Source organism: Elgaria multicarinata, chromosome 9 (assembly GCF_023053635.1).
Source record: "Elgaria multicarinata webbii isolate HBS135686 ecotype San Diego chromosome 9, rElgMul1.1.pri, whole genome shotgun sequence".
Lineage (NCBI taxonomy): Eukaryota > Metazoa > Chordata > Lepidosauria > Squamata > Anguidae > Elgaria > Elgaria multicarinata.
In genome coordinates, this window is record NC_086179.1 from 86625030 (window position 1) to 86637175 (window position 12146).

General features: G+C 44.2%; 1 protein-coding gene across 1 annotated transcript; it reads left to right on the top strand.

Annotated features, from left to right (window-relative positions):
- Positions 1-845: 845 nt before the first annotated feature.
- CCNP (cyclin P) lies at positions 846-11900 on the top strand. Its single transcript, XM_063135018.1, is given in 5 exon segments — positions 846-884; positions 4051-4097; positions 9378-9569; positions 11035-11274; positions 11276-11900. Coding segments are annotated over 5 exon segments (1143 nt in total).
- The last annotated feature ends 246 nt before the right edge of the window (positions 11901-12146 follow it).

A 12146-nucleotide genomic window follows, 5' to 3' on the forward strand; every position in this document is an offset into this window, starting at 1 on the left:
TGTCGATAAGAATTCTGTGAACTTCTGCCCCAGCACTCCCTGTCTGTTCTTATTGCCCTCACATCCAACCGCAGTTGATGCTGTGTCACATTATGAAGAAGGGAGTCCACCTTCACATGAGTGTATTTATTAGCTGTAGCTGCCTCACGGTAAACACTTGCACGGTCTGTCTTGATTTAGTAAAGCACATTGTTGTATTCATGCCTGTTCTCTCTGGCATTCACACGTGCTGGCAAGCTTACAGGAGACACTTACATCAGTGAGATTTCTTTTATTGAGGAAATCACACGGTAGACAAGCTTAATGGCTACAGAGTCTCCAAAACACACTTAAAACTGAATGATAGTTAGGAAGCTTTAGGCTCTTTTTTCTGAAATGATCCTTACGGCAAACACTCGGGGGCGGGTGAATAGGGTACATCAATGACAGCTTTGTGCTTCTCCAGATGCCACATACGCTGGCACCTCAAAGGGACATGGATGATCTCCTAAAACAAAGTCCCAGGAAAGGTTGCTCTGAGCCACCAGAGCCGGGCAGAGAGATCCGTCACGCACTTGTCAGTCTCGGCCTACCACTACTGAGCTGACCCCGTTACCATGACTTCACGAAAGGTTAAGCCTCAGGCCCAGGAGTCCCATCCCTCTGCTAAGGACTGGGAACTCTTGCCACCTGAGTCTGGGGACGAACACAGAATCCACAGCATACGCAAGTCCAAGTCTTTGAAAAGCCTCACTACTTCTCATGGCACAGTCCAAATAGCAAAGCATCCATGTGCAGAGTGCTTTCAAAATCCCAAGCGGAGATGGAATCCAAAGCAGGAGAGAGGTCAGGCGTTGTGTCAAGAGATGAAACCTAGCAAAGCTTTGTCAGCTTTGCCCCAGCTTGTAAGGCCTATTCAAAGTCACTTGACCAACAGGTCCAACCAAGTCCATGTGCCAAGATGGCGGGATGTTACAACCCACTCCAAAGAATGCCCCCACTTTTTCAAAAACACTCTGAAGTTCCCAGAGTAATAGCTGCTTCAAGGCCGAAGCAAAGGAGTGAACCAGCTACTCCCATGAGAACTGCTTACAGAGATAAGCTTGCAGAGAACATCTCACATTCTCAAACCATTTCCTAATAAATCTAACCACTCGGTACAAGGCCAGCCTTGTACCCATACCTGACACACATGTTCCGGTGTGATGTTCTGCTTCATCTTTTTTCTCACAAAGGCTCCTACAGCCTTATCCAGCCTCTGCGGATAGGATTTCTGTTGGCTTGGTGACTCACATAAATAGAGCTTATTACATTCACCAATGGAATTTCAGCTATTCTTTTGGTGTATATATGGCATTCCTGTCGTTTTATTGTTATTTTTACACGGTTCCATCGATGTACCTGGCACTTTGCAGTGCAGGCAAACAAATTATATATTTTTAAAAACGTCCTTCCCCCAATCAACAGTGGGGAATGAAGGAGAACCAGAAGAGGTTATGGTAATGACTCTGAGGAGTGAACCATGAAGCAAATGCAGTTACATAGATTTTGGGGGAACACAGAAGCCCTTTTTAGTTGTTCAATACCCATGGAAGCAACCTCCTTCCAACTTACGCCAATGGTATATCAGGGTGCAGCCTTAGCTCCACACATACCTGCTGACCATTTTACATGTTTGGTATCTGCATGTACTGAATGCCTTAATAGGGCTAGACAGATATTCTAAATTGTTGTGAAAGTACGCTCACATTCACTGCCTTCTAAGGCATTTGCTTTCAGTTCTGCAGGTGTATGTCCAAACCACTTTTACTACATATCTGCATGTCTTCACCCTTAGAACTCATTGGAGTTGGAGATGAAGACTGGATTGAAACCAGGGGTACACAACCTTCAGGCTTCAAGGATGAGGGGGGCTGTGGGCTGCATATTACACACACACACACACACACACACACACACATTTTTCTCCATGCATACACACACATACACGCACACATATACACACTTCTCTTGCATTAAGATACCTGACTTAAGTGGAGCTTAAGCAATCAAAAGGAGCATTCTTATAGCTACTTTGTTCACAATACGCCTTTGGCACTTCACACAGATCCGGAAGGTTGCAGTAAAGAAGAGATGAATGTGAAATATCCTTGCGATGGGACCACCATTATTATATACATATTTCCTGCTGCAATTGCCTTAACTTGCAGGCACTTGTCATTAGTTAATTAGGGTGATTCAGAAGCGTATCTAAGGAAGCATGAGCTAAAGTGAATCAGCGGGAGGGAATTTTGCAGGATGACATTTACTTTAGGAATGTATTCTGTGGAGTAGCACAGACACAACAGAGGAAACAGTTTTTGAATAATAATAATAATAATAATAATAATGATGATGATGATGATGATGATGAAGTCCACAAATCAACTACAAATCCATTCAGCATAGAAAGTGGAAAATCAGCATCAGCCAGGACTACAAAGAGGTCTGAGGAGCTGTGTGGGTTATATGAAGCTGCCAGAACATGTTTGGCCAAGTCTGCTAGTTTCTGGAACTAAACCAATCACCAGAAATCCTCACCGTAAGGGTGAAGATGAGCTTCCTTTATCTATAACTTGGATTGTTCTGCTTGTTTTTCCTGTATGTCATTGATTCCCTGTATCACAAGGAGAACCCACATCTTACAGAGCCAGTTTTCCAGTCGGCAGGATCTAATCCTGTGAGATGCTAAACACCAGCGCTTCCCTACCCTTGTGGTTTCCTGAAACAGTGGCGCAGAATAATGTGCTGTGCATAGCAAGGAAAGTTGACAAAAATAGCAAGATGGCAACGGAGCCATCACAAGGGGCTGCCGCTCAGTAGCAGAGCACCGGCTCTGCAGGCAGAAGGCGCCAGGTTCTATCCCCATCTTCCAGGTAGAGCTGGAAAACTCCTGCCTGAAACCCTGGAGAATGGCTGCCAGTCAGTGTCAGCAGTACTGGGTTGGGTGGACCAATGACCTGGCACCGTATAAGGCAGCATCATGTGTTCCTAAGCCAGACGGAAAATGGGGCTGCCAACTTTTTCTGAGACAGAACTTGTGCCTTTCATTTGGTTACCAACTTTTTTTTTAACTGGCCTCACATCTGTGTCTTGAACAGGTGCCTGAAGGCCAGTGTAGCCATTAGATAGGATGTGCATAAGCAGTCTCCCAAAAGTTTTGTTATTGTTTTATTGAAAAGCAGCCTTGGAGGCTATTAGCTTCATCCCATGTACCTGTTTCCCTTGAATTATCCCCTACAGCGCTAAACTGTCGGTGTTGTTGTTGTTGTTGTTGTTGTTATTATTATTATTATTATTATTATTATTATTATTTATTTATTTATTTATTTATTTATATAGCACCATCAATATACATGGTGCTGTACAGAGTAAAACAGTAAATAGCAAGACTCTGCCGTATGTTGCTACTGGGTGGCTAGATCCTTTGCATACCAGGCGGCTAGATCCTTTGTGAACCGCCCAGAGAGCTCTGGCTATTGGGCGGTATAGAAATGTAATAAATAAATGTAATAAATGTAATAAATAAATAAAAAAATACCAAGAAATGGGTTTAAGGGGGGAAATGTAAAAAAATCATTAAAAAATCAATGGATGACCCAATCCGATTCAAATTTGGTATGCTTAAAGCTCTCCTTAATATCTATTACTGTGCCAAATTTGATGTCTTTCTCTTCAAAGCTTACGCAGATGTAAGCATTTGTTTAATTTTTCTTCAAATCCTGCTCCTGCGCCCCAGTGTCCGCTCGGATGATACTCTCGAAAACTAGTATCAAAATACGGCGAGTCTTCTGCTTTTATAGCACAATTAAAGCAGGATGCATGGGAGTACTTCACAATAAAAGCAGATTATAAGCTGGGAAACTTCGGAGTCCTTTGCATGCAATTCGCAGTGATTGCACAGTATAATGCTGGTGTGATAAAGCTCTATAATTAGGAGCTGAAGAACAGGGAAGCAAGAGAGTTATCAACCAGGTCAAAACCATCCACAACATTCTTCTAATTGTTTTGCCTTGCTCTGAGTTAGGATAGAGTGTAAGAGAAAGAAGAACCTCCTGGGTAGTCAAGCAAGTTGGTCTCTATTCATCATTCTGCTGCTAAGGTCATCTTCTTGGCTCATCGCTTTGATCATGTCACTCCACTCCTGAAATCCCTTCGTTGGCTTCCAATTCACCTCCGAATCCAATATAAGCTTCTCCTGTTGACTTTCAAAGCTTGTCACAGTCTAGCTCCTTCCGATCTTTCTCCTCTTATTTCACATTATTGCCCTGTTCATGCTCTTCGCTCATCAAATGCCATGTTTCTTACCCATCCAAGGGTCTCTATTTCTCTTGCTCGGCTTCGTCCATTTTCTCTTGCCGCCCCTTAGACCTGGAATACTCTTCCAGAGCATTTGTGGACCACAAGTTCAATTACAGTTTTTAAAGCTCAGTGGAAAACTTTTCTTTTTTCTAAAGCTTTCAGAACTTGATTTTGACTTTACTTTTATATCAGTATTATGATGAATGCTGATACTTTGACTACCTTGTGGGTTGATTAGAAGCGCTCATAATACTGACTTATACATGATAATTTCTTATATCGACTAATACACGATATTTTGTTCCATTGTCTGTGTTCACATGCATTATTTTGTTGTATTATATTATGTGTAATGGACCAGTACATGTAGCTTGTGATCTTTGTTACATTGGGGCATTTACCTCTATGTATCTTTGTATATGCATGTTATAACTGGATGTGTATTACGGTGGTAACTATACCGTCCCACTTAGTTACACCTATTCTTATGCTTATATCACCCTGATTATTTGTGTAAAATAGATGATGTGCAACGAAACAGTGGTGATTTTAGTGGTATTTACATCACAGTAGAACCATTTTTGACTCTCCTTTTTACCATTTGAAAACTGTGTGGAGATTCTTCCCTTTGTTTTCTTTGTGCTCTTACAGTAGGGGTTTTCTCTTCCCTTTTTTTGCTAGGAAAAAAGGGGCCTGATTCACGCATGCACACTCGTCACTTGATGTCTTGTGTTATGAATGGGACACTGTGGTGCAGAGTGGTAAAGCAGCAGTTTCTGCAGCTGAAACTCTCCCCATGGCCTGAGTTCAATCCCAGCGGAAGCTGGTTTTAGGCAGCCGGCTTGGGTTGACTCAGCCTTCCATCCTCCCGAGGTCGGTAAAAGGAGTACCCAGCTAGCTGGGGGAAAGGTAATAACGGCCGGGGAAGGCAACGGCAAACCACCCCGCTATAAGGCCTGCCAAGAAAACGTCAGCGAAAGCTGGCATCCCTCCAAGAATCAGTAATGACTCAGTGCTTGCATGAGAGGTTCCTTTCCTTCCAATATTTTTCAGTGGTGTCAGTTCACACATTCAGCTGCTAGGCAACAGCTCTATTCAAGCATTCAAAAAAGTTCTTACCTAGTCACAGGATTGAGGAATGGGGCTGTGCCATCCAGCCCAGTGGTCCTCAACCAGTCCAGATCTGAGAACCACATCAGACTCCCAGCCTGCAACATGGGACCCACTTTCACAATTGCCCAACATGGCAGCAACAGCTTTGCCACATCCCATCTGGACTGATCCCTACCAGTTGAAAACCACTGAACCAGCCCCCTCTTTGATGCTGCATACCATACATAGCCTCCCCTGCAGTGTTAGCACAGCTGTGCGTGCATAGGTAACCATGTCATCTGGAATCCAAGTGATGTGGGGTTCTGGATTGCATGGAAACCTATATGCATGGGCCTCCTTTCTACAGGCATTTGCATCACGTGTGTGAATGCTGGGAGAGGGGGCTTTGTAATGCGTGTGACCTCAAGGGCCTACTTTCTCCGTTGTGGCACCCCAGCTGTGGAATAAGCTCCCCAGAGAGGTCCGCCTGGCGCCTACACTGTATTCCTTTCATCACCAGCTGAAGACCGTTTCATTCTCTCATTATTTTAACAACTAATCTTAACTTACATTTAATTTTTACTGTTTTAATTCTGTATTTTAATCTTATATCAACTTCTGCTGTGTGGTTTCATCCTGGTTGTGCTTTTTATACTGTATTTTGTATTTGTGTTTTTAGATTGTTGGTTGTTTTATTATGTTCTTCATGGTTTTAATTTTTGTGAACCGCCCAGAGAGCTTTGGCTATTGGGCGGTATAAAAATGTAATAAATAAATAAATAAATAAATAAATAAAAATAAGGGTGGAGTTACACTGTGTGGCACCATTCCCTGATTGCATGATTAGGTATGAACTTCCTTTGAGCACCTGAATAGGGGTGACCATTGCTGTAATTAAGGGCTCATCTACATCAAGCAAGATATCCCACTATGAAAGAGGTATATAAAAGACAGGAGCCACACTACTGCTTTATAGTGATATTGAAGTGCACTACAGGATCTACACTACTGCTTTATAGTGGTACTGAAGTGCACTGACAACTGTTGGGGCCCATGACACGTACCATATACTGCTTTCATACCACTTTCATAGTGGAATATCCTGCTTGGTGTAGATGACCCCTAAGCGTTGAGCATGTTTGAGCACCAGCACCAGGAGTGGTGTAGAACTGGACCATAACCGGCGAAATCATACAGGCCACCCAACGTCCCCTTGCCACAAAACCACAAACCACACAAAAAAATCTCAAAAAAATCTCCACTCTTTAAACTATGGGGAACTAATTAGTCTTTGGAATCCTTACTAAAATCCATCAATTCTCTAAACAGATGGCTTGGGCGAATTAGGATTTCCATATGGTGGGACGGAGACGTCAAGAAACCTTCCTATGCTGGAGAATGCACTAATGAGTGAATTCCACGGTAGCTTAGCAATAGAAGAAATCCGATTCTAAGGGAAGTGTTATAAACAGTCAAAAGGCAAACAAGAAGCATATGGTGCAACTTGTGCTGGAGGGATGTGCAATGGGTTTTCACCAGAGCTTGAGATCCTTCCTCTGAAAAAGCTGGCCTCGGGCACAGGGGGAAATAGCTTTGCTTCTTTGTTATTCATAAAACCTCTCCTGAGAGCTTTAGGGGGGGAAACCATTTGATACCTGTAGAATAAAAATAAAACTGAGAACATTTCTTAGGGGCTTAAAAATGTATTGGATACCTTGTCAAGCTTTCCTTTCCATGCTAGCTACCCTGACGTAATTGTCATCAGAGTGAGTGCAGGAATGTGCCCTTAGGAGAGTGGGTTACCACAGCTCCTGACTAGAGATGTGAAGGCCCGGAAAAAAACCGGGAAAATTCAGGGGGGAAAACGTTTTTTTCCTGTTTTTTCCAAAGCCTTTTTTTGTTTTTTTTTCGAAAAATTGAAAAAAATGAAGAAAAAACACATTACGGGATGTTTTATTTTAGCATGATGAATAAAATGTTTAAGACAAGGTGTTCAGAAATTTACTTCTCCAAATGATTTCTAAAAACTGTACAGTATCAGATTATTACAATGTCTGTGCACCCAGAACAAGCAAGTCCTAGGTTGCAAACTGAGACTACAACTCTCAAATACAAGAGGAAGATGCATTTTTGCCTCTAGGGGGCATTTCCATTGAAGCAGAGACTGAAACAAATACTGATAGCTATAGGTCAGAAAATGAGTCTGATTAAATTTCATGCATATTCATTGACGTAAGGGACCATGGGGGAGGGGGGCCTTACCTGCCTCCGTCCGCGGTCCGTCGGCTTCTTCAATTGAGCCCGCGGTTCAACCAGGAAATCTGGGCTGCAAGTGCGGCCTAGACTTCCTGGTTGAACCGCGGGCTCAATTGAAGAAGCCGACGGACCGCGGATGGACGCAGGTAAGGGAGAGGAGGAGGGTTTACCGGGCCCTGCCGCTGTCGCTGCATGGGCGACAGCGACAGCGGCAGGGCCCAATAAACCCCACTTACCTTTCCAGCGGAGCTCCGGATCGAGGCGAAGGATCCGCCTTCACCTCGATCCTCTTCGCCACCGGCCCCCCAATCCTCTTCGCCTCCGCCTTAAGGGCAGGCGAAGCCCCCCGCTCCGCTTCTAATTCGCCGGTCCGATTAGAAGCGGAGCACATCCCTAGTGGTAATATCACAAATTTTATGGTCTGTTTTTTAGTATACCTAAAATCCTTTGCTTATTAGGGGCTACCCCTTATTTTCTCCAAAAAATTGCTTCACACAGGTAACTAATATAGAGATAACAAAATTTTCAAAAGTATTGGGGGTTTCATGGCTTGGCATTTGAAAAAGAAGGGGTCTGCAGTACTTAGCTAATTGGGAACCACTGATGTAAAGGGTTCCATTGGGGGCGGGGGATCCCCAGTCATACTAAACTAGCATGTTGGGTAGAAGGCTAGGCTAGAACTCTTCTCCTGACACATTGGTTTGTGTTTTATATCGAGGAGCATCAAATAATGTCATTCCCTCCACACACACCTTGTGGTGAAGGGCAGGTGCTCACCATGGCAGTCCCCATAGCCATGCTCCCAAAAAAGAATCCAAAAGTTCAGGCAGCTGTGTTGATCCATATCAACAAGCCAATTCTAGCAGTTTTCATCTCCACCAGGAAGTTGAGGGCTTTCTTAAAGCTAATAGGTCTTCACTGCCCATTTCAGACCAAGCCACCACCACCCCAAATATTTTGCATTAATACTAGGGTGACCAACTGTCAGGATTTCCCCGGATTTGTCCTGGTTTTTGTTCTTTCCATGGTGTCAGGGGGGGTTTTCTATAATTTTCAATAATGTCCTGGAATGACACACCTTCCTCTTTAAGGCTGCCATTAGCATGGCAGGAGGGAATGACATGCTTTCTTGAGGCACATCATTCCCCCACCCCGAGCTCCAATTGAGGTCTTAAAGGGGAAAGTGGGTCATTCGTGGACATTATAGAAAAGGCCCCCATTGGAGTGGATGGTGGTGGTGCAGAATGAAATCCTTTTCCCTCCTCCACTCCAATCGGGTTCTTTAAGGTGGCGGGGGAATAACATACTTTCTGCAGGACTCAGAAAGCTGCTTCCCCCCACACACACTAGGTGTCCTCTTTTTTGGTTTCCCAAATATGGTCACCCTAATTAATACAGGGATGACTCACAACAATATATTGTTGCAGAGGATAACAGTTTTCCTCCAATTGCTGTGTAGATTGCGCCTAAGCTTAGGGGGCACAGAGAAGCCTGAGGGGGTGGCAGATGATGTCATCAACCCTGCTGATCAAAAAGTCCTCGTGTTTTTCCACCCCATGTGCTCTGGTTCCACTATAATGACCCCTTAATTAAGCCAACCTGGGTGCTGGGTGGGGGCTCAGTTTGGTGTTGCTCTCCAGGCCACAGGGAAGCCTGAGCGCCCTGGCGGCTATGTGGGCCGGCGGGATGGGCAAGCCCATGGCATATGATGAGTTCCAGGTGGATGAAAAAAGGGAACCACTGGAAAGCAAGAATAACAAAGACCTAATCAGTGAAAAAGGATCCAGGAAGAAGGAGATCCCATGAAGCCACAAAAAGGAGGCTGTGCCCGAGAAGCTGGGAACCCTCCTCCCCAGGACCCCTTCAGAGCCCCTTTTGCAGAGAGTGGTTCCTGCCTCGGAGTCTAATACATACAAAAGTGCCCAAGGCACGTAACTACGCAATATACATATAGTGATAGACAGTAGTAATAAACCTTATTTATTTACAAATATGCAAATATATATAATTGGTGCACTACTGGTTCCTAACAAAACTGTGCATTTAAAAGTACTCATGATATAATTGTCATTTTTCAATAATAAGTACTCCTGATATAATAATCATTTTACAATAATAATTTCCAATGTATAATATACATAAACCACAGTTTTTTTGACACAATACAATGCTGGTAATGACACCTTTTTGACCAATATTAATAATATTCATAATAGTTCTTAACACATTATAGACTTTATTGACAGGTTTCCGTGTTTTTTTCTCCTGTTTTCGCGAGAGCTTTGTCGGAACAAACGCTGAAAGGATACGATAACATATTTTTTGTTGGAAAAGATATACTGTCACCACATAGAAATCTATCAACTTAAGTTAGGAGCACATAGTTCCGACCAGGTTTGTATTCACTCACCCACAACAAATCGGCTGAAAACCGTAAATTGTTGTGTGATAGACATCTCCAAGGATTATTATGGGGTGGACGCCTCCAAAATGAAAAAGTGTAAAACACCATACGCATAGTCTTTTAGAGAAAAAGTCATAATATTACATTTGAGAGAAGTCAAAGTCACACATTATCTTACCAGCCGGTCTGTTTGAAGCCTGAAAAAACATGAATGGTAGCTGGGAGCAATTGCGTCTGTAACAGTCCTCCTTATCTGTGAAAAACGATGGCTTAATTGGCAATTAGCTTCAGCCTGCCAAAAAGACAGAATAGTCTATATTGGCATTAAGGCCATGTGGGTGAGTTGAATTTAGACGGAATATCCATTCTGCCTCTTTTTAAAGTAATAATTTATTATAATTATTCAAACTGTGTTGATGAGCATATATTCTCTCTACAACGAAAAATTTAAAGTCATCATGCTTAAAGTTCCATGAAATGTTGCACCATGAGTGCTCCAATAATGTTATTCTTGATTTTGGAACGGTACTCGATAATTCTAGTCCGAATGCTTCGTGAGGTTTTGCCAACATATAATAAATTGCATGGACAAATAGTAATATAAATAACATGCTTTGTGGAACAGTTTGAAAAGTGCCATAAGAGAAAGACCCGGTTGGTCACAGGATGATGAAATTCTTTAGTTTGTACATTGAGAGGACAAACGGTGCATCCCCCGCATTTAAAATGACCTTGGATGTTGTTTAAGAGGGTTTTTTTGGTGATCTGATGTCCGAATGTATTAATTGATCACGTGAATTTCTACTCCTTTTAAGACCTATTTGTGGTGGATTGATGCATCCTGGCCGATAACTTACTATATGTCAGTGTTTCTTGATGGATTTTATGATGGCATGTGATAATGAAGAGTAATCAAAGGCACAAGTGATGTTATTTTTTGTGGGATGGTCAGTTCTTAATAGCAGTGATGCTCTGGAGTGCCTTGCGGAGGAGCTGTCCCAAGCCATGTTGCGGCTGGGCCTGGGCATGGAGAGGGAGCACGCCTTCGACATCTGCAGCAGCATGATGCGGAAGCAGCCATTTTATGCATTCCAAGAGTTTGACCTGCTGCTGGCCATGACTCCGGAGATGCGCGCCCTCATCGGCGACTGGCTGGTGCAAGTGCATGAATACTTGGACTTGGCCGATGAGACGCTCTACCTGGCTGATGAACGCCTACATGAAAGCGGGCCGGGTGAGAGTGCCCACCTTGCAGCTCCTTGCCATCACCTGCCTGTTCCTGGCCTGCAAGCTGGAGGAGACCACCTACCCAAAGGTCCAGTACTTGGCCCTGTATTTCCTGGAGCTCTCCCTGATGGAGGTGGACTGCATGCGGTTTGAGCCCTCTCAGCTGCCTCTGGCTGCCTTGGGCCTGGTCCAGTGGCTGCTGTGTGAGGCAGGCGTCAAAGGCCTGGATCCTCTCCAGGAACGCTCTGCAAAGCTCCACACATACAGCGAGTCCGAACTGTCTGTGGTGTACCCCCACCTGGCCCAGGCTGCTCTGCGGGGGCCCAGCTCTCCCTTTCGGGCCACCTTCCTGAAGTACTCCCGGCCTGAGAAGCTCTGCAGCAGCAGCAGCAGCCCGGCCATCACTACCTGGGGAGCCCCACCCATTTCGGGCCCGTTGCATGCTGAGAGGGTGTTCCACAGACTGGCCGACGGGAATCATCCCTGGGGATCACGGCTCCCAAGTGGTGGGTGGGCAGCTGCAAGGGAGAAGGGTGCAGGAGGCCAAGCATCAGGGCCCTCAGGCTCTGACCAGGCTCCATCTGTGTCTTGCGTTTCATAGTGAGGAGGCTGCACCCTCTTCTCTTGCCTGCTTTTTACTCTGTCTCTGTGTAATGCATTCCCAACCCTTCTCTTCTCCCGCCCACTCCGTCCTCCTGCCTTTCCTGTTGTTGTCTAAATCGGATACTGTTTTTATACTATTGTTTTTATATTTTTGACGGCTTTAAATTTTGTATACTTTTTAATGTTCAGTGTTTTTAACTTTTGTAAACCGGCCAGAGAGCTTCGGCTATGGGGCAGTATATAA